Genomic DNA, 21,253 nt, shown 5'->3' on the forward strand with positions numbered 1-21,253 from the left:
AAAATTATATTGAAATTTAAAAGAAAAATGCCTAAGACACCTGACACTGTGATTACATTAATTGAAATGCAAAAGAACAAAATAACTGCAGCGAAAATTCCGATTTAAAAAATAAACAACGGAGTTGTACATACGTAAACAAACACGATTCTCTTTAAATTCAATGAAAACTTTTCAGTAGAAAATAAATGCAATTCGAAAGATCAATAAGCCTGCAAACTACAAAAAAATCGGTCAAAGAATAGTTAATATCCGTTCTCCAAATTAAGATCAAACAGTTTCGGCGCCCTGCATTGGATGCGTTTTTACGGTTAATATAAGCACATGCCGGATTGTTTACTATCATCTCCGTACTAGGAAAAACGTAATTAGAAAATTTAAAATAATTCGATTATTGCGACACAAAAGACATTGCATATGAAATTTTTGCAAATTATCGTGGGCGACTTTTTTTTAATTTTATAAGCTGCGAATTTTTTTATTTTTTTTTACGATGAAATATAATTCGAAATTCAACTGACCTGCTCATCCGCCATGATCGTCATCTAGCTACAACAAACAAGTTGAGTTGAGATTTATTAAGAACAAAAATTTGTTCTGTTCTGAACAAAAACAAAAAGGATGACATAATTTGTTTCATTTATATCGGCGTCTCTTTATCAGAATAAATTTGAATTGCATCATTTCTGATGGTTCGTTTAAGAAGTAAATAGAGATTTTGTAGATTTTTTGTGTTAGAAGTCTTAAATATATCATTTTATTGATTCTTTTCAAAAAATCGTATTTTCAAACTGTGACATGAGAAATAATTCAAAGCTAACTTATTGAAGTAGAATAAGTGAAGATAATTTTTTAGAACTTTTGTTTCAATTGTCGTAAATTGTTTTCGTTATAAAATTGGATTGAATTCTTAACGATTTATCAATAATTATTAACCAGCATCGGTTTGGGGCAAGCTAGAAATTTGTTCTCCTTATATTCGTATTTATCTAATTGCACTATCAGATTTGTTCTTCAGTCTGAAAGTTACGAAAAATATCACCTAGCATAATTTGAATACTTTATTCATAAACATGATATCATGTTCTTATCTATATTTTTCAAACGTAGTGATATTTCAATAGAAATGGTTTGAACTGATGCTCATCATTTTTCTTCGGTCTGTCTGAACTTGCAACTGTTCATTTGTTTTTGTATAATTTCCTCTTCACGTTTTAAATTAGTTAATGAAAAAAAAATCTATCAAAGGCTTGTAGGTGAAAATAGCATTTTTTGCATCAAGAACATCAAGAATCAACAAAAAAAAAAAAAAAAAAATCTTTCAAAAATCAAAACATTGAAAAGTATTTTAATTTCGAAGCCTGGATAGTTGTTATAATCTCAAATCCTAATTCATAGATAGAAATAGAAAAATATCCCTTTCTCTTTATGAAGAGGGAATTTTGTAACATATCTATTAAAGGGAATCTAGGTTAGGCGCCAAAGTCAATTCGCGAACCAAGTTTTTGTAATAAACGTCATGACGGGACATTTATTACCTGAGAGCCATTAATAGCTTGGTCCAAAATTGAGAAGGCAGATTTATGTAAGAGAAAAGTATGTTTTAAAATTCTTATTCTGCAGATTCCTAAAAGTTAAAATGCTTCCAGTCAAATATTGAAAAACTTTTTTTTTATATATATTTTAAGATTTTTTATAATTGTTTTTAGTTAAAATAAAACAGGATATAAGGTTATACAATCTTTTGATAAAATTATATACATGATGAAGATATAAGCACAGCGTCTGCTGCTATAATTCCTAGTGTTTCCACAATACAAGAAAAAACTTAAAAATATTTACATACATTAGATCATTCCCTTCAGTTACAAATTAAGTTTGTCTGGTAGCCATACTATTGGTGCACTTATTGTAATATAAAATCTGTTAGGCGACCTTGCTGTATCAGCTGTTGGAAACGGCATTATTTTTTGCATAAGAGGTGAATTTTGGGAGTGATTTGGAGATCTTAGCATCTCTTTTGGAAGTAAGACAGATGTTGAGTTTTTTGGTAGATATGGTAGTTCTCTCGTTGTATCCAGTGGCAAATTTCCGCACAGGCATTGGAGGCGGTCGCCTCGAGACACGGGGGGGGGGGGGCTCAAAACCTATATCATAGTGATAAATCAGCAGCAACTTTTTTCATTGCGAATTTACTCAGAAATTTTTTTTCTCTTTTACTCAAAAAAAAAAATAGTAGAGATATTCAAGAAGTTACTAAGATATAAAAAATTATAATATCTTGAAGAAAAAAAGGAATATTAAAACCATTTGTTCCAAATAAATTGCAATATGAATAGCAAAATCATATGATTTGAATATTCTTATTCAATGAGGGAGATATGGCATACCGGGACAAGAGACGATCTAAATGCTTTCTTTTTCTTTTTTTTTTCGGGAAAAAATGAGCAACTTGTTTTATTTATTTGATTTACAAGGATAGTGTATTCAAGAGCATTATAAATTAAATGAACTTTCTGTCAAATTTCATAATATATCTCTCATGATGTATTTCAAATTTGTTTGCAGATCCGTGAGATCCATTTTTCCTTTTGCTGACTAACCGACTCAAAAATCAACAATTCTCAGCTCATAAAATAATAATAATAATGATAAAAAGCCCCCTTTAACAAAAAATGTCAGTCCCATTCCCTGCACCACCAAAAGGATGTGATATTGATCTGACTTTTGACCTTAGACGGAAGGAATGACATTGTTTCGTAGAAACTTCAGAGTATTTTCGTTTCCTGTCGTTTATATTTCCATTTAAAGTATTTTATTCTCACGAGATTTACTTTTTGCTGAATTTTTGAAGATGGCCACCTTCTATACACATTTTTCAAGTATCGAGACAAACAAATGCCGTTTTTTGTTTGTTTGTTTGTTTTTTAGAATTAAAACTTGACATGTATTTAAATCTAGTGAATTACATATTCATTCTGGAAATTTTGAAGTATTAGTCTCTTCAAATGTGTTACAATCAAATGTATGTTGTGTATAACAAGTTTGTGTTATGTATAACGCGTTAATATTTACAATATTCAAATCGTAGATTGTTTCAGGAAATTTAAGAACTGTCAGTCTTATGATTTAACGCGAACATTTCATTTCTCAAAAAAAAAAAAAAAAAACCTTGGGATTTTTTAAATCTTTTTTTATGCCTTTGAAAATATACTTTTTATTTCTATCATATATATATATATATATATATATATATATATATATATATATATATATATATATATATATATATATATATATATATATATATATATATATATCATTATTCTGTAGCAAAATTTTATGCTTTATTTTAATTAATTTCTTAGTTTTAATTCAATGCTATATAACGCTTTTTTGCGAGAATAAAATATTTTTAATAGTGGTCAGAAGCATTGACAGTAAACGAAGCTGATTCAACTTGATCATTCCTTCTTTTTACACAGGGGCACATTTACGAGCTGGAAGGGTCTTGTAATTTGATGAGGCCTCCACATCTGTGTAAAAGGGGGTTAAAGTAGGCTGGCCCTCCTAAATTTATGTCCGAGGGAAATGAGGTGTCTTTATATCATTCTGCCTCTTCCACTCTCATTGGACAAATAAACCGTTGCCAACGGTTCAAGACAGGGATAAGAACAAAGATTTAGGAACAAAGATTAAGAGCAAAAATTTAAAAATACGAACAAAGATTAAGAACAAAATTTAAAAATACGAACAAAGATTTAGGAACAAATGTTAAGAACAAATATTTAAAGAATAAGAACAAAAGCGATGAGAATGCTTGACAAATAGCTAGAAATGAAACTGCTTTGAAAAAGGCAAGAAGTCTAATTATTTTACATAGATTTGTAGTATTAATTATTTTCTTATAAAAACATAATTTTTTAAACCATTTCTAGGACAAATCTGCAAATATAAATTAATAATAAATGTTAATGATAAAATAGAAAAGTGCATTTAATGTATTTGAACATCGTGAAAATTTTAATTATGAATATCAATTCGATTTGAATTGGATATCGATGTAGTTATAAATATATATTTGACGTGATGATTTCTTGTCTAATATAACAACTTTAACTGTCGGAAATAACAAAATTTTACACTTTCTCGCACGGTCATTAAAACAATTACTTCGATGTTGGTATAAATCGGAGAAATATTTATTCATTAATCGTACATTTGATACATATTAAAATTACATGTTATTATATCTTTTTAATAAGTTAAATTCCATGAATCTTTTAAAACGATAATTTTAAGTTTAATAACCAGAGAAGAACAGATTGTTATTATGACAATGAAGAATTCACATTGGCATGAGATGTTGTGCTTTACAATTATCTCATTTTAAATTTTATAAGTGAAAGCTTTATTAGGTTATCTTAAATTTTAAGCCTTGAAATGTTTCCAATTTGTTACATTTATAACTATAACTTACAAATTTTTCGGTGTTAAATATATCACCAAAATAACATATTAATGCTTTTTATTAGTTTTCCTCTGGTAATTATAGCGGTAGTTTATTTTTAACACCTATTTTATTTTTAATCTTCTTGAATTGAGAGCTGTATGATTTTACATAACCATGTAACAGATTAATCAAATTTTAAAGTAATAATTTCAATATTTCTATATTGCTCCACACGTGGATCTTAGAGAAGACGCTTAATATAGAACTAATCGGAATATTAGAATAATATCATTTGTACTTCATTTTTAGCCCAGTTAAAATTATTTCTTACATCCGCACAAGTGAAGTCCATGGATTCGCTACCCTATCAATATTGGTGAAGCTTGTGAAATGCCATGAGTTACAAATACACATTGCGTAGGAATTTTCAGGATAAAAAGGTTCTTTTTAGTACTTTGAGTACTCTTAGAAGAATTAAATTCATGACTCTTCTTCAGTCAGTATCATGAAAGCGTAAATCGCCCGCACTGGCGGCTAAGGCATGTATAAGAATAAAGAATTATCACGATCTTGGAGCCGCAATCTCTTGCGAATGATTTTATGCCAAGGAAACAAAATCTGTTGTAAAAATGCATCCTTACGAATATCAAATGGTTTTGATATACCGAGCACATGAAAGCTTATATTAAGAAACGAACTCTGCTCTACCTCCCTCCACTTCCAAAGTGGAAAAGCTGAAAAAGTTTTCCCTCTGTCTTGTTCAATATTTTCTTTTTCTTTTGAAAATCTTTTTCGTCTAATGTTGTTAAATGACACCTTCTCATATATTTAAATAGTATTTTCTCTTATTTCCTATGTCGATGCCATTGGAAAGGTATAATATCGTCAATGTTCGTCTGTGAGAAATCGTATTCCTCAAACAGCTCGTTAGAGTAATGTAATTCGTCCTGTTTTCAATGAACTAAACCTTCTTCTTTATTTTGTTTAGTAGGAATTCACCACGCATTTGCTATGTAGCTACAAACACCATTGACCTTCAGGCAACGAGAACAGTAGTTCACAGAGCTATGACTTTAAAACAAATATGTTAAACTCATGAACCAAATAAACAAGGTCTTTGCGTGCATAAGCTAACATAGATCAAATAAACAAGATCTACATGGATATGCCGCAAAAAGAAAATTTAATCTTTCTTTATGAAAAAAAGTTTAAAGGTATAGTATAAAAAACAGAAACAACAATAAAATTAGTTTTTTTTTTTTTTTTCCTCCTGACATTCTTTGGTATCTTTTCCGTTATCGTCTTTCTTACTTAAGGAAATAATATTTCTAGACATGGATATAATTTGATAGACAAATTTTCGACTGTCTGAAAACTTGGCAACAAACATTTTCACAATTCAGCCACCACACTTTCACTAAACTTTGCCTTTAAGCCATTTGCACACAATGTCTCATTTCAAGTACCATTTTAGACTATGCATCATTTTAATATTTATTCCGATAGTTAAAAAATACCTATCAAATACCTATTGTAATATACAGAATAATCATTCGGAAAAAATGAACTTTTGAAATTATATATTTTTTTCTTTTCGTAAGAATAAATTGAGCTCTTGTTTTCAATGAATAATTATTCATGTAATTATTTTCCGGAATTTAAAGAGTTGAATCTTGACATCGCAATTATTTTTTCTTCATAACAAGTTTATAATGGGAAAATAATTTAATTTATTATCCATGATAATGGAATTTTTAAAAATTACGCATGAACGAAATTTTTAATATATAAGTTGCAGAATATATATATATATATATATATATATATTCTGCACACACACACATATGTGTGTGTGTGTACGTAATAATTTCATTTTGACCACGTTCATAAAAATATTTTCTACCAAAACTCTAACAAAATACTTTAACTTCTCAAATGCGCGGGTTTCTCATGTCTTTTGGGATGCCATAACTGCAACTTAAACTGCTTTAATCTGCTTCCCTAACAATTCTTTAGTTTCGGTTCCAGCATTTCTCCCGAAAACGGGAAACATAGATGGTAGATAGTGAACCCAAGTGTAGTCTATAAAAAAATACGTAAGATGCGGGATTTTTTTTTTTTTTTGTAAAATGGTATTGGTAAAAAAATAGTGAAAATGTAAAGGTAAAAAAAAATCGACCTCGAAATTAGCATCTACACATTTTAATTTTCCCCGAGTCGAAAGTAATCATTTTTGAAATTATGCCTGTTTGTTGTAAACATAATATTCAAAAATGTGAGGTCAAGAATAATGAATTTTGGTATGCTGTTTTAACACGAGACCTTTAGATATAAATTTTGGGCAAAATCTCTCTGTGGGTGCTTTGATTGTCAATTCGTCCGTATGCACATAAATACGATAATTCAAAAATGCAAGAAAATGGATAAGTAAAATGTTTTATGTGTTCTTGTCACTAAAACTGTAAATCTCTATAAAATTTTGAACCGATTCAGTTAAAGGAAATAGGTGTAACGTACTTATTTGTTTCTCTTAATCACAGAACGAAGTCAAACACAAATGTGTCATATTATGGGGAATGTGTGAAAGTTGAGGAAGAAAAAAAACTCTACTTGAATTTAACAATACTTTAAGATAAAAGTAGCCGAGAAAAGATTTCATTACTACATAACTACAACTAATTGAATTTCTTCATAATTATGATTCACAATTCTTACTTTTTTATTTTTCAATTTAGGAGTCACATCAAAAATTTTCTGCCAAAAATGGAATTGCGATTGAAAAAGTTGGAAAGGTGTCATTTAGTTTAACAACTGAGTATGAAAATTATTTATTAGATAATTATCGTCATGCGTGTATTGAGAAATATTCAACTAAATATTGGTTTAAATTAAACTTCTCCAACTTAAAAGGCTGTGGAGGGCAATTTATTCGTCAAAATGGTACGAAAATTGAATACCATTTCATATGATATGATCACTATTCATTAAATGAAAACGAAATAATACAATTCGGAAAATAAATAAAATAAATGCAAAAAATAAAGAGAGAAAAGGAGAATTTTCACATTAATGAGATATTTTAAGAAGCTCCATTACAAGAAATCATATGGCGGGAGATCAGGTTAACGAGGAGGCCAAGCTGTTGCGAAATAACAATTGATCATCCTGCATCCTGTTCATGTCTGCAAGTATATAATGCTAAGTATCGATCAACTCGAGATGCATTATTTTGCATACATGTTTTGTACCCAAATGCATTGATATAAAATCATATATGATTTCATTCAGAATATATATTTCATGATACTTGATTTCATGAATAACGAAATCATATATTCATTTTTCTGACATCACAAAAACCGTCAACAAACTCATTATCATGATTCAGAAATTGTTTAAATAAGAATTTCTTTATCTCTTTAAAAATCAAGGTCCTATGGTTTTTTAAAGCTTTCGAATAATTTAATATCTCTAGAGTAATTTAATTCCTTTGTAATTTAACTAAATTAGCAATGATCTTATTAAATTTTTTTTTCAAATTTTAATATTATTATTATTTTTTTTTAAATTTAGTAAATGGTGAGAGCCTCATCTGAAATACATGTTGTTAAAATTTCGTATCATTTGAACTTATAGAACCTCCATAGCCCATTGAGTTCGTGAAGTTTAAATTCAATAGCCAATTTCAAGTCAAAAAGCCAGAAATTCTGTTGTTTTAAATTATTTATTATTATTTTTTCACCCAAATTTTCGACGTAAAATCAGCCACCAAATTTCTTAATTAATCCTTTTAATTTCTTTTAATATATCCAAGTCTTTTATTGAAATTTCATGTTGCCGAGCCACTTTTTTTTTTTTTTTTTTTTTTTTTTTTACAGCATTGCCCAGAGTTTGTATATTTGAGTTTGCGCCGCGCCTTGTTAAAATCATGGAACGTCATCAACTAATAATCTTTCAATCTAATCAATCCACATTTATATACATTTTTTTTCCAGACAAGATTTTTTTTTTTTTTTTTTTTTTGCAACCAAAAAATAGGATGATAGTCTCCCTATTGATCTGAAAAAAATATTATCATAGACACACTAGAAATATTTTCTTCGATCTCATCTATTTTCTGTACATTACAATGTTCGAACGGATTTTAGACACCACGGCCTTTTTTCGGTCCAACTGTTATCTATGAAGCGTGTAATACATACTCTACACGAGGGGCAATTCAAATTCTTTTTCTGCTGCTTCACTTTTTCTTTTAAAACAAAATAAATATTTACTATTTAATCATTTACTGATTTTGAAGAAATGGATTCCGATTTGATGCTATAAAATCTACATAAATTGTGAAAATTTATAAATAGCTCTCTTCTATAAAAAGAACATAATAGATTTTCTACAAACTTTGCCCACAAATACTACGAAGGATAAAATATATTTTAGTAAAGAATTCATAAAAATTAATTAAGTAATTAATTGTTTTAGTTAAATACTATGTTATAGAAAAGATTATTTAATTTTGAGTGTTGCCATACATATTGAATGGATACATTATAGATAGTTATTATAAATTATTTACTTGTCACATTCTGAGTTACCATTCAAAATGCTTAATTAAAGTTCGTACTTTTTCCAGAAAAAATTAATAACTAGTGAAGAAATCCAGAAGAATCGGCAGATTTTAAAAGTTTGCAATTTTTCGGGAAATTATGAGATTTAAAAATTGTTTAATGCAACTGATATTCTCATTCTAATTAAATGTAAAGTTGTAGATGAGAACAGGATTTTATGTTTTCATATATAAAGCTAGCATAAATGAATAATTGAATTCTAAAAACTTTTATTTTCAAAACTGTTATACATGATACGAATAGTAATGGATGAAAATAAAGAAAAATCTCCAAAATTTTGTTTTTAACATCGCTCAACAGGTGGCAATTATCTGACAGCTTAGAAAATGTAGTTATTTCCACAATAATAGTAGAATAGTATGAAATTTATCTTTCAACAAGAGGGAGTCCCATTCCATTGGAGCTTTGATGTCCGTAGCTTATTTAAATGAGGAACGTCCAAAGCACTGGATTGAACGTGCAGGTAACACGGATTTTCCTTCGTCACATGGCCCCAAGATTCCTGAATCTTACCTATTGTGATTTCATTTTATGGGTTACACCAAAGATCTTGTTTATAAGCCCACATTGACTGAAACAGTCAACGAACTTAAAAGACATATCAATGCTGCATTAGCACATAGCGTGCGGCGGTTAAGTGGGTAATACTTCCTATGGGGCTACAAAATATTTTTTTTTGTAATTTGCATTTATTTGAGATCATCAGGTGTGTTGTATGATATATGATGTGGTTAAATTGTTTCCGTTTTACAGCTTTTAGTATAAAAGCGATGTGGCGCTCTTGTATTTTATAATTTTGCATCTGTGAAGACTACGCTTAAAATATGTTTCCCTACAGGCCACAATATTGGATACCCATATAAAATATATAGTAGCGCCTCTCAGTACAATTCAACGTGGTTATGAATATGAAAATGTCCATTGTACGAATGCCTATTACATAAACTTCTAGGAAATGTTGTCGTCGACATGTTAGGCACCATTGACAGTGCAAAACCTCAAAATGTAAGGAAAGAACTTAATTATAGATCATCAGATATTTGTCATACTGAGAAAGTTTGTCACATCAAACGCTTGTAACTGGAAAAAAAAAGGAATATATATATATTTTTATTTTCACATATTGTCACATATAATTTCCTGTCATTTTTTTATACTAACGCTATATACTATAAGTAGAGAGTGCTTCATGATTAATGACACTAACTTTAACTCTATGAGCCCGGTTAAGGTGAGAATTCCAGAGTCTCGAAGTCCTGAGCCGTTTTTCAAGGGCGAAAACAGAATGGAATCGTCTTTTCCGTGAGAGAGATAACAGGAGGGGGACACCTACTGAGCTATAATTGAAGTGCGTGGTCAGTTTCTACCCCTATGGGGTTGTCGTTTGCGTTTGAAGGAAGGATTTGGTTAATTGGAGGTTGTGGAATTTACACTGACGCTTGTTTCAACGGTTTTAGGTGCATCTTTTTTTTTTTTTTTTTTTGGCATTTTATCGTTGCTTAAAATTAAGAGTAAATTTAAAAAATAAAATAAGGATAAATTAATTAGACATACCACTTTTAAGTTTATATTTTAGAATTAGTGTTTTTTAAATTATTTTTTAAACCTTTAAAAAGCATATGAAAATTATCATGAAGTCTTCAAAGAATGGGAAACAATTTTAGCAACAAAAATCTTGAAAATTCAAGCTTTTTTTAATTTTATAATTATTAACAAAATAATTTAAATATATTTATTAAAGTAAAATTAGGCATGCTTTTATTTGCTTTTTAACTTGCTCAAAATATTTTTACAAACTTTGTAGATATAGTGTAATATTAAATAAGGTGTTGGTGACTCGAAAAACTGAAAGAAATCTAATGAAAAGGTTAAAAAAAAAAAAAAATGCATCTTTTAAAATTTCTTATTTTGTCAGTATAAAATTTAAAGCATCTCTAAATACTTTAGCATAAAAATTCTAAAAAATAGCATAAAAATTCTAGTACATGTAGAATTTTTATAGCAATTCAAATTAGACTCTGAATTAAAATTAATATTTTTTTATTTAATTTCATAATTAAAACATAATAAATTTCCTTCCAGCAAGATTTTTGTATTTGTATAAAATTGAGAAGTTTTGACAAATAAGGTAATAAATATGTTAAGATTATTTGTACTTTTCACACGCATGTAGACATTTATCAATCGATCACCTGCGCGAAGGTTGTAGGTATAGTACAATTATCATATCTAATATATAAAAATGAATTTTTGTTTGTGCGTATCTTATGGCTACCGTACTGTTTATCCGATTACGATAAAACTTGTTACTTGCACTTACGCGATGATTATAGGCATAGTACAATTATCTAATGTAATATATATAAAAAAAATTATTTTCGGATCTTTTAACCGCATCTATTAACCAAGAATTAATCTACAAATAACTCGCCGAGGAGACATAATAGATTCAATAGAAATGCTAAATTCAAGTTAGAGGTTAATATTTCGTAGCTATTGTACGCAAATGCCATGCAAGTCGTTCTTTGAGGTAACAGCTTTATTAGAGAATATGCTAGAAAGTTTTGAGAGACTAATTCTGAGGGTTTGAAATTTTAATTAAAATTTTATAAAATTGTAGCGTTTTTCTCAGTACCTTCTGAAAATATTATAGTACAAAAAATTTTGCATCAGCTTAATTTTCAAAAAAATTATCTTTTCGACTATATCAACGATTTTATGGTATAAATATATTTTCTATGTTTAATCAATTTTAAAAGAAAGTATTTCAATCACATTTTCTAACATTGAGAATTTTGAACGAATATTAAACGAATCACGAAAGATAAAAAAGAAAAAAAAAAGTTTCTTTTATTACAATTCTGAAAGAACACTAAGCATTACAATTCTAAAAGAATGCACAAATCTAATATATAAAAAATGAATGATTGTTTGCTCGTATTTTATGCATTTCCGTACCGTTCATCCGATTGCGATAAAACATTGCCAAATTATTGATTGCACTTGCATGAAAGTTATAGGCATTGTTCAATTATTACATTCAGAGTTTATCTCTCACATTCAATATAGAATTATTATTATCGATGGCGAATAAGTTATTAAATATAACTTTGCAAACCGTAATTTTTCTATTTATTCAATGAATCGTCAAACGATATTTTGGTTATACAGGCGTATATCGTGTTAATTGCTTCGTCAAAAAAAAAAAAAAAAAAAGCCCAAACGATTGTTACTTAATAGATCTACAAGCGCAGCATATAGAAATAAGTGAATTCGAGCTTCTCAAACAAGGGAGGAACGACAAGCGAGCAATGAAGCAGATCGTTTACGAATTGCAAATTCACGTGCTTCAGAATCTCAAGATCAATGTTTACGTGCTATCCTATCACGAGCATCAGAATCAAAAGACCAACATGCGGCTAGAATCAAAGCAACTATTCTTAACAGAAAGTCGAATGGAGAAGATGTGTTCATTCCACGCATTCTCATTATTCCCACTGACTGACATGGCGTTTGATTTCAAACGACTGCAATTCCCCATTCGACTTGTATTCTCGATGGCCATCAACAAGGCGCAAGGTCAATCACTTCAAGTGTGCGGATTGAATCTAGAAAATCCATGTTTTTTACATGGCCAGTTGTATGTTGGATGCTCATAAGTCGGACAGCCAAGACATTTATTTGTTTTTGCTGAAGTTGGAAAAATAAGAAGTATTGTCTACCCTAAAGCACTTGAAAAATAGTCAAGAAAATAGAATAAATACTATTTATACTTCTCCTTTATATATTATTCAATTTCAGTGAATGTATTCATTGTCAATATGAAAATAAATATCATTTCTTTTTATCATTCTTATTTAAACAAGATAGCTATTTCAAATGATATTTCCTAAATTATTTCTTCTGCTGCAGCAACGCGCCAGGTACCAGCTAGTAAAATATTTATGATGCATAATATTTCGTGCTTCTGACTTATTTCAGATACTTTAATATTTCTATGTAAACTGTAATTTCTATGTATGATTTTAAGGAAAATCACGCTGATTTTAAATATTTAACTGAAACTCATTGAATAATTACTTTAAACTGAATTTCTTTTAATCTATCATTCATAAATGATTAATTTTTACTTTCTCGTAAATGAAATATACAGAGAAAAAATACTGTACTTGCCAAAATATTTTACCTTGAGATTTTTGCCTTTCTCAATTCCCCCCCCCCCAAATAAAAAATCAGATTTCATCTTTTGAAATTTAAAGATTAATGAATTTTCATTCAAAATCAATGTAGAGTCAACTTTAAATAGCATAAAAATATCAGATCATAGAAACGATTTTCGACTGCATACATGTACTGGAAATATTTCCATTTTGATAGCACATCTGGTGCAAAATTATTTATGAAGAGCAACAGAAAGTAAGTTTCTAAACAGAAGAAAAATTTACGTAATAAAAAATGTTGTGTTAAGATAAATCAGCTAAAATCACAGAAACTTAGCATACTTAGAATAATAATTTTTAGAATATTTTGTTAAAATGAAAAATAAGGATCATTATTTACATTTCAACTTAGTCTGAACAGTAAATAAGTTTTTCCCATATTCCTTTATACTTTAATTTTGGTTCTTTAATTTCCTCAAAAGATCCAGAAACAATAATAACTATATAAAAGAAATACATCGGATAGCAAATTTATTTAATATCATAGGCTCAAAGGAATATCTATCTATATATATTGAGCTTGTGGTGAGAATTAATGCGATGCAGAATGAGTTTTTCCAAATCTAATTATAAATATAAATATTCTTTGTGTTTTCACCCAATTTTATTTTTGTTGAATTTGCTAATTAAATCTAAAATGCACTATAATTCTATTTAAAAAAACCAGCGTCTAAAATTAACTATAATTCTATTAAAAAAACCAGAGAGAGTGATCTCCCCGTAACTTTCTCGTATACTTTGTAATAAATATATTTCTGTATTATTAACCGTATTTCATTGGCAAATAATACTTACAGAAAAGCCTATTAGAGTGCGATCTTTGGTAATTAATCGCTGGGATGCGGCTAATACAAAAGTACTAGAAAATTGAATGTGTAATTTGGACGCTTCTTTTCCGATCGATTGAAATCAAAATTTGACGTTTTGAATATCTACATTTTAGATGTTAAATGTGTGTACCAAATTTTATTCATCTGACTCTTTTCATTTTGTAGTTATCTTATTAACTCATGTTCAGACCAGCCTCCGAATGGATTTTGCTTAAAATTTGAGAGAAATCTAAAATTTAGGTGGAGAGACTGTATACCAAATTTCACCGATCTAGTTCAAAACTGTTTTGAGTCATTGTATTCACAGATAGAGAGACATAATTAAAAAAAATGAGTGAGAATACCATAACTTAGCAATGGAATAAGCTAGACGATGACATTTGGTATGTGGTCTTTATGTCAGAACTGTAAGTCAATATCAAATTTTGGATGAGATCCGTAAATGTGAAGTCTGTTTGACTGTTCGACCAAATGCATGTGAATGAAATAATTGGAAAAAAAAGTAACAAGTTGGTAAAAGTAAAAGTAAAAGTAAAGTAACTAAGCCGAAGTAAAACTTGACATATATCTTTACCAACAAAACTAGAACAGTATCAAACACTGAACTAAATCCGACAAATGATTGGCTATTTGTCTGTTCATATAAATATGAACATGACAAGTGGAAAATCTCAACGAGATAGCATGGATGAATTCTAATATTTAATAATATAATCCTTACACCAAAACTCTAGATATGAATTTAATTTTGAACTCTACTTCTTAAATGTAGACTGTCTGTTCATCTGAATGTGAACATTTTAACTCATAACTAATTACATGATAGCTCATGCAATTATAAAAGAAGGAATTCGTTATGTGTCCTCGATACGTAATTGTATCAAATTTTGGACCTAGTCAGGCAACACTGAAAGACTGGATTAAATTGAAACCAAGATAAAGACTAGATTCTCTTCACTACACGACGAAGTTAAACACAAAAAGCGCCATACTGTATATACAAATAAGCCCAAGAAAGAAAAATCTCGCCTTTTCCTCCCTCTGAATTTTCAGCTATTACAAATCTTACACAATGCATCTTTTTACAATGCAGGATCTAAACAACAACAACAAAAAAGCTTTCTTCTTAATACGCTTATTTCGTTATTTTCTCGTAACTTAACAAACAACTGAATAGTGGTTTAATTATGGAGTCAATGAACTTGTTGTCAGCTTTGCAGTTCTCGAAAGTACTATTAATATAGAATTTCCTTCTTTCCTTTCGTTCAAATAACACGCCTAGCTATTTTGACCAATCAGGGTGATATATCAATCATTTCCTGTGTCGAAAGCAGATTTTTAAAAAAATAAAATAAGCTTTCTAATTTTATGAATCTTGATACAGACGAAATTCTGTGAAGTACAAATTCAATTCCTTAAAAAAAAAAAAAAAAAAATCTTCACCTTAAGAATTACATTAATTGTAAAAACTAAAAAAAAAAAAAAAAGTATAAGCATTCCTTCTCCCCGTCACAAACTTTCACTATGTTATATCAAAATGTGTTCGTATACGTACGAAAAACTATTGAAACAAAAATTAAATCAGATTCCAACATTAATATGTAGCGGCATATTTATGATACGTGTAGAAAAATTTAAAGTCTGTACGATCTAATAGCGATACTTGGAAGATAATCTGGAATTGTCTTCGATCCCTCTTAGCAATATATCTAGATATATTAAAGAATCCGAAATATGCCTTATCAAAATAACAAATGTCTTACTGTATGAAGCCCGGCTAGCTCAGTCGGTAGAGCACGAGACTCTTAATCTCGGGGTCGTGGGTTCGAGCCCCACGTTGGGCGGTTTTTTTTTATTTTCATTGTTGCATCAATAAATAAATTCCATAAATAATAAACATCTAATGCCAATGAATAACTAAGCCGAACAAAAAAGGAAAGAATATAAATGAATTTTGGACGAGGAATGACTTTAAAACATATATAATAATGTATTATATTATTATATAATTTATATTAAACAGCAAAAATATTTGGAGAAAAGATTAATGTGAATTAAGTACTAAACTATATTTGATGCTGAATTTGGAATTCAAATCTAGGTAAGAAAAGTATGAGAGCGATCGCACTTTAAATTCACTTTCTTAATTCTCCTCACTCCTTTCCCTTATTGTCAAGAAATGATATCGCCATAGTACATGAAAAACTATTGTAAAATTTTCTGATTATATCTTAACTAATAGCTTTTCGAATGATAGTGATTGAAATTTCATTTGTTTCTATAGATTTTGAATTTTAATCAGAAATTAATTTTTCATTTCTTACTAAAATATAAATAAATGTATTGTATCAAAGATTTTTTTTTCTACATCAATGAGCAGAAACTGGTGCTGCCATCTATTGTTGAATGAAATATATGGACTACATTGCGACACAGGAGAAATAATCTAAATAGTTTTTAAAAAAATCTCAAAAAAATAGTTTTAATAATAGTTAAATAATTTAGTTATAAAAATAATATATAATAGTTTTAATAATAGTTAAATAGTTTAGTTGTAAAATAATATATAATATTTTTAATAATAGTTAAATAGTTTAGTTATAAAATAATATATAATAGTTATAAATAGTTAAATAGTTTTCAAATAAAAACGTATTTTTAAAAACATAAACTATTTTTAAAAAGTTTTCCTAGTTTTCTTAAAATGAAAAAAATTAAGTTAGAAACACAAAACATTGCAAGTAGGCTTTGCCAAACAAGTTTTGAATTTCACGGTTGTATTAAACAAACACCATATCTGAGGTTATAGAAAGAGATAAAATAAATGGGAAAAATACACGGGAAGGCAAAAATTGAAAAATAAAAAAAAATAAAAAAAATTAAATCAATAAAATTGTAAAGTAATTTAAAAATATATAAAATATGCATTTAATAAATATCGATGGTGTGTTAAAAATATCAAAATATATCCACAAAAAATAAATCTGAAATGATTTGGAATGAGCGGCAATTAATAGTAATAATAAATATAATTTATTAAATGCACATCGAAACGGAATTTTTAGCAATTATTTTCATACTTATGAGAGTTCCTTTCAGTCAGCCTTCAAAAAATATTTCTAAGTACTTTTTATAATAAAATTGGTTACGACATATAAATTATTTTCGAAAGGTCCGCAAACATGTTAACTTAATGCGATTTTTCACATGTAGCTGAATAAAAAGTATAAAATTAAAATAAAATTAATATCATGAAGTCTTTATTTCTGGTCTAGTACATGTCATCAATATCTGATTAGAAGTATAATTTATATAACTTTAGTGATTTCTAGAGCATTTTCAAATATGAAAATGAAATAAAAATAACGTAAACTTACAAAAAATACTAAAATGGAACAAATAAAAATAAAAAATAAGAAGTTATGTGGTATAGGATTTGTTCATACTCACGTGATATCTGTAGAAAGCATTGCAAACGTTCAATTGTTGAATCCATTGCACGTATTGCATTTGCGGTCATATATAATATAAGGTTATTGCGTAATGTAAGGCAAATTGCAGATTAATTCTAAGTCACCAAGAACACGATAAAATTTATGGAATACTTTTTGATTCTGAAAACTTTGCACCTACTCAGAATAATTAAAGTGGATTTAACTTTAATTTTGCATTTAAGGCTAGGCAAGTTTAATTTTTGTAAAAAAAATAAAAATAAAATAAAATAAACATTTCCTCGCAAAGAGAGCTTTGATAAAATTAAAATGGCTTAGAAAATCCTGGTAACTGCAAGGATTTGAATTAAATAGCTGTTAAAATAAAACGGTTTTAATAGCTGTTAAAATTGAAATAATTGAAGATTTGCATTAAAAAAATCAGGGCCAAGATACCAAAAAGAGAATTATTTTGGGCAGAATAAAAAAAATCAAAGCATATAAATAAATTCAAATCGCAAGTTTACTAAATGAATGTGCATCAACAATGCAACACGGTGTAATAAAATCAAGAAACAAATTGAACACCAGACATGGTGGTAGACAGCATACGTATCACGTGATTGAAATGGAACTCGAAATGAACTCATTTCCATGAGAAAATTTCATTATTATTTCTATTAAAAGTTGCATTTGGGACTTTAGTTTACTTGTTTTTCCTGTTTCTTTCATTTTGTCTTTCTCTTTATAATTTGCCTTTTTTTTTGTTCGTATGATGATTTCTCGCGTATCATTTTCACATTTCCGATCCAGTTTCATTTTGTTTTTAAGAATTTCAAAAATGATTCCGAAGATTTTAACCTGTGAACAAATACCTATATTGTCTCCCCAAGATTCAGTTTTGTTTTGTGTTTAGGAAAACGCAAATGTATTGTCTTCTTTATCCTTTAAAAGGGAATTTTTTTCTCCCAATGATATATTAAAACAATTTTAGAAATGAGATGGAATTAAAAAAAGAAATCCATTTAATTTATTAGATAAAATTGATTTCATTTGTTAATTATTTATATAAATTAATACTATATTATCTAATCAGATCACATCATTGAGATAAGACACTGAAATTATGGTTTTTGTTTTAGTGACAAATTTGGAGAGAACTTACACCAACTCTCCTTTCAGCATTAGGTGTTAAGAAAGTTAACACGTCAAAGATTATTATCTCAAAATATTAATAATAATAATACTCATAAATAGATAGCTCATTTGATTGTTAAATCCACATATTATGCCAAAAGACTAACTAATATTTTTTTTTCAACTTCTAAAGTTAGCTAGAGAAGCAGCTATAATCAGAGGTAGTAAAATAATTCAGCATGAACTCTTAAATTTGGTGAATCAGATGATAAATGCATTTTCCTATCGTCTATGGGAAAAAATCGTTGGTGACATGTACCATCGGTATCCTGCTATAGACAGAAAGAGTACCACTCACCTTTTAGAACCAGATTGCTTCATTAACTGCTCCATTTAGATAATAATTATGATCTTTAGTGAAAAATAGGGAAGAGACACTGACTATAAACTATTAGAAAATGAAGGTTTAAATTTAAATGTATGAAATCTTACTTTAAAAAGTGGGATAGTTATAAAAATTATACTTGACCTTGATAGCATACCATAGGCATGTGGCGCTCGAGAAGTTTTTACATTCTCTTATACGAAGTTGGCAAAGAGAAAATATTTTAATCATCATTATCATCATAAAAAAAAATTTAACTTGATATTTGAAAAACACATTTTTAGAAGTATGTCTCTCCTTCTGTGAACATGAGAACTGAAAAACGCTTCGAGCTAGACGGATGAAATTTGTTATGTTGTTTTTACACAAAATTTTTACATTTCTATTAAATTTATTCAGAAGAAATTTGTCTGTCCAGCTGTTCGAATGTAAATTAATACGATAACTGCAAAGCGAGAAGAACCAGTTGGATAAATTTTGCACACACTTTTTTGTACTTAAAAATACAAAGATTTAAATATATGAAATTTAAAACGTAATTCTGTGACTACAATTGTAATTTGTGTCAAATTTTGGTTTCAACCAGTAGGAAAAAAGGCGCACAAACTACGCATTCAATTTTATAGTACTTGCATTAATCGCATTTCTGTGATTAATCGTAAATGATCATATATTGATAGGATATTTCGTAACTACTGCCCGTCAATGCCATGCTGTTAATAATACACATATTTATTAGAGAGCATGCGAGAAAGTTTCAAGGAGCTCACTTCCACTGGCTTTTTTATCTTCCTTCTTGTCACCATATATCAGTGTTTCCCAAAGTGTGGTACGCGTACCCCCAGGGGTACAATGAGAGTTTGATGGGGATACAATTGAGGAGAAAGTCAATCCCCGGAAAATCACGTGACTCTGTCCAAAATGAAAGAAGGCCCAATCATCTGTGGACCACTGTCCCTACCCACGTGACCGAAATCGGAGAAACCTTTGATTGAAGAGAGTTGGAAGTGGAGAAGTAGACTCGTTTCCCTCTCTTCATGAGTTTATAACAAGTTCGACTACTAAAATTGATGCTGAGTTTGCAAGTGGGCTTGAAAAACTATTTCCCTGATTTAAATAAAAACATTGAATGGATAAGAGATCCGTTTAACATTGACACAACATCCATGCCAGAAGATTTGACGCATGCAGAAGAAGAGCAATTGTTGGAATTGGCTTCAGACGGATTTTTGAAAATTAAGACAAATAAAGAAAATTAGATTAAGACGAAAAAAAGGAACAGACTATTGGACGTGGAACCGCATCTGAGATTAAAATTAACAAACAGGGAACCAAATTATGACGATTTGTCATCTCAGCCACGATCTTCGTAATACAAGGCCTCACAACTCCGAACGCTTTCAGCCCGTGACGACATGAGGTTGGATGAATTCTGTAGAAAACGGTAGTCACGGTAGTCGTTATGAAGAACGGGAAATGTGTTATTGGCTTTGTTTGAAAGTTTTCTGATCTTTTTGCATATTAATTTTAATTTATCGTAATGAAGATGTCTAGTGCGTGCTGTGTTCCGAAGTGTAAAAGTAATTACACAAAAAATAGCTCCAATGTTTCTGTATTTTCGTTCCCAAGCGATGAAAACACTAGAAGAGCATGGATCGCTTCAATAAAGCGGGACAATTTCGTACCATCTAAATATAGTAAGGTAAGTTTGATTTTTTAAAACAATTTTTAGTTAATTAATTCTTTTGAAATGCGAAACATTTAAAATTATGTATAACTTCCATTTATCTTCTGTCATTTTTGTTTGCTCTACATTTAGTTGCTTATGCTTCCAATTACTTTGGTATTGTTTGCTTGAGCTAAATAAAAAACTTCTTTGTTTTATTGTTACTTCTCATAGTCTTTTGTTTTTTTGTTCCTAATATTTAAAATGTTTTGTTTCTGTATCTTTTTATTTATACTTCATACATATTTTTTAAAATCTGCTTTAGGCCTACTATTTGTTGCTAACATTTAGGTCTGTGCTAAACATTTTCAAGAAAATCAGTTTTTAACTCTTAGAGAAGCGTTTAATACCAGTACAGGAGAACTTATTCAAGTACCACTAGAATGTAAAAGGCAATTTTTTTTTTAGAAATTTTTAATAATTATCACCAAAATCTTACAAAGTAC

The 21,253-nt window shown here is 28.8% G+C and overlaps 1 protein-coding gene and 1 non-coding gene across 2 annotated transcripts in view; one reads left to right on the forward strand and one right to left on the reverse strand.

Annotated features, from left to right (window-relative positions):
• The window catches only part of LOC129958937 (exportin-7-like), an 81,650-nt gene extending 81,093 nt beyond the window's left edge, over positions 1-557 (reverse strand). The window contains exon 1 of the mRNA XM_056071687.1: positions 522-557. Within this exon, the coding sequence (XP_055927662.1) occupies positions 522-545 (24 nt within the window). The 5' untranslated portion in view covers positions 546-557. The remainder of the gene's footprint in view (positions 1-521) is intronic.
• A 15,342-nt stretch (positions 558-15,899) lies between these two features.
• Positions 15,900-15,972, forward strand: Trnak-cuu (transfer RNA lysine (anticodon CUU)). The gene has a single exon. It is a non-coding gene; the product is annotated as a tRNA-Lys (tRNA).
• The last annotated feature ends 5,281 nt before the right edge of the window (positions 15,973-21,253 follow it).

Source organism: Argiope bruennichi, chromosome X1 (genome assembly GCF_947563725.1).
Source record: "Argiope bruennichi chromosome X1, qqArgBrue1.1, whole genome shotgun sequence".
Taxonomy (NCBI): domain Eukaryota; kingdom Metazoa; phylum Arthropoda; class Arachnida; order Araneae; family Araneidae; genus Argiope; species Argiope bruennichi.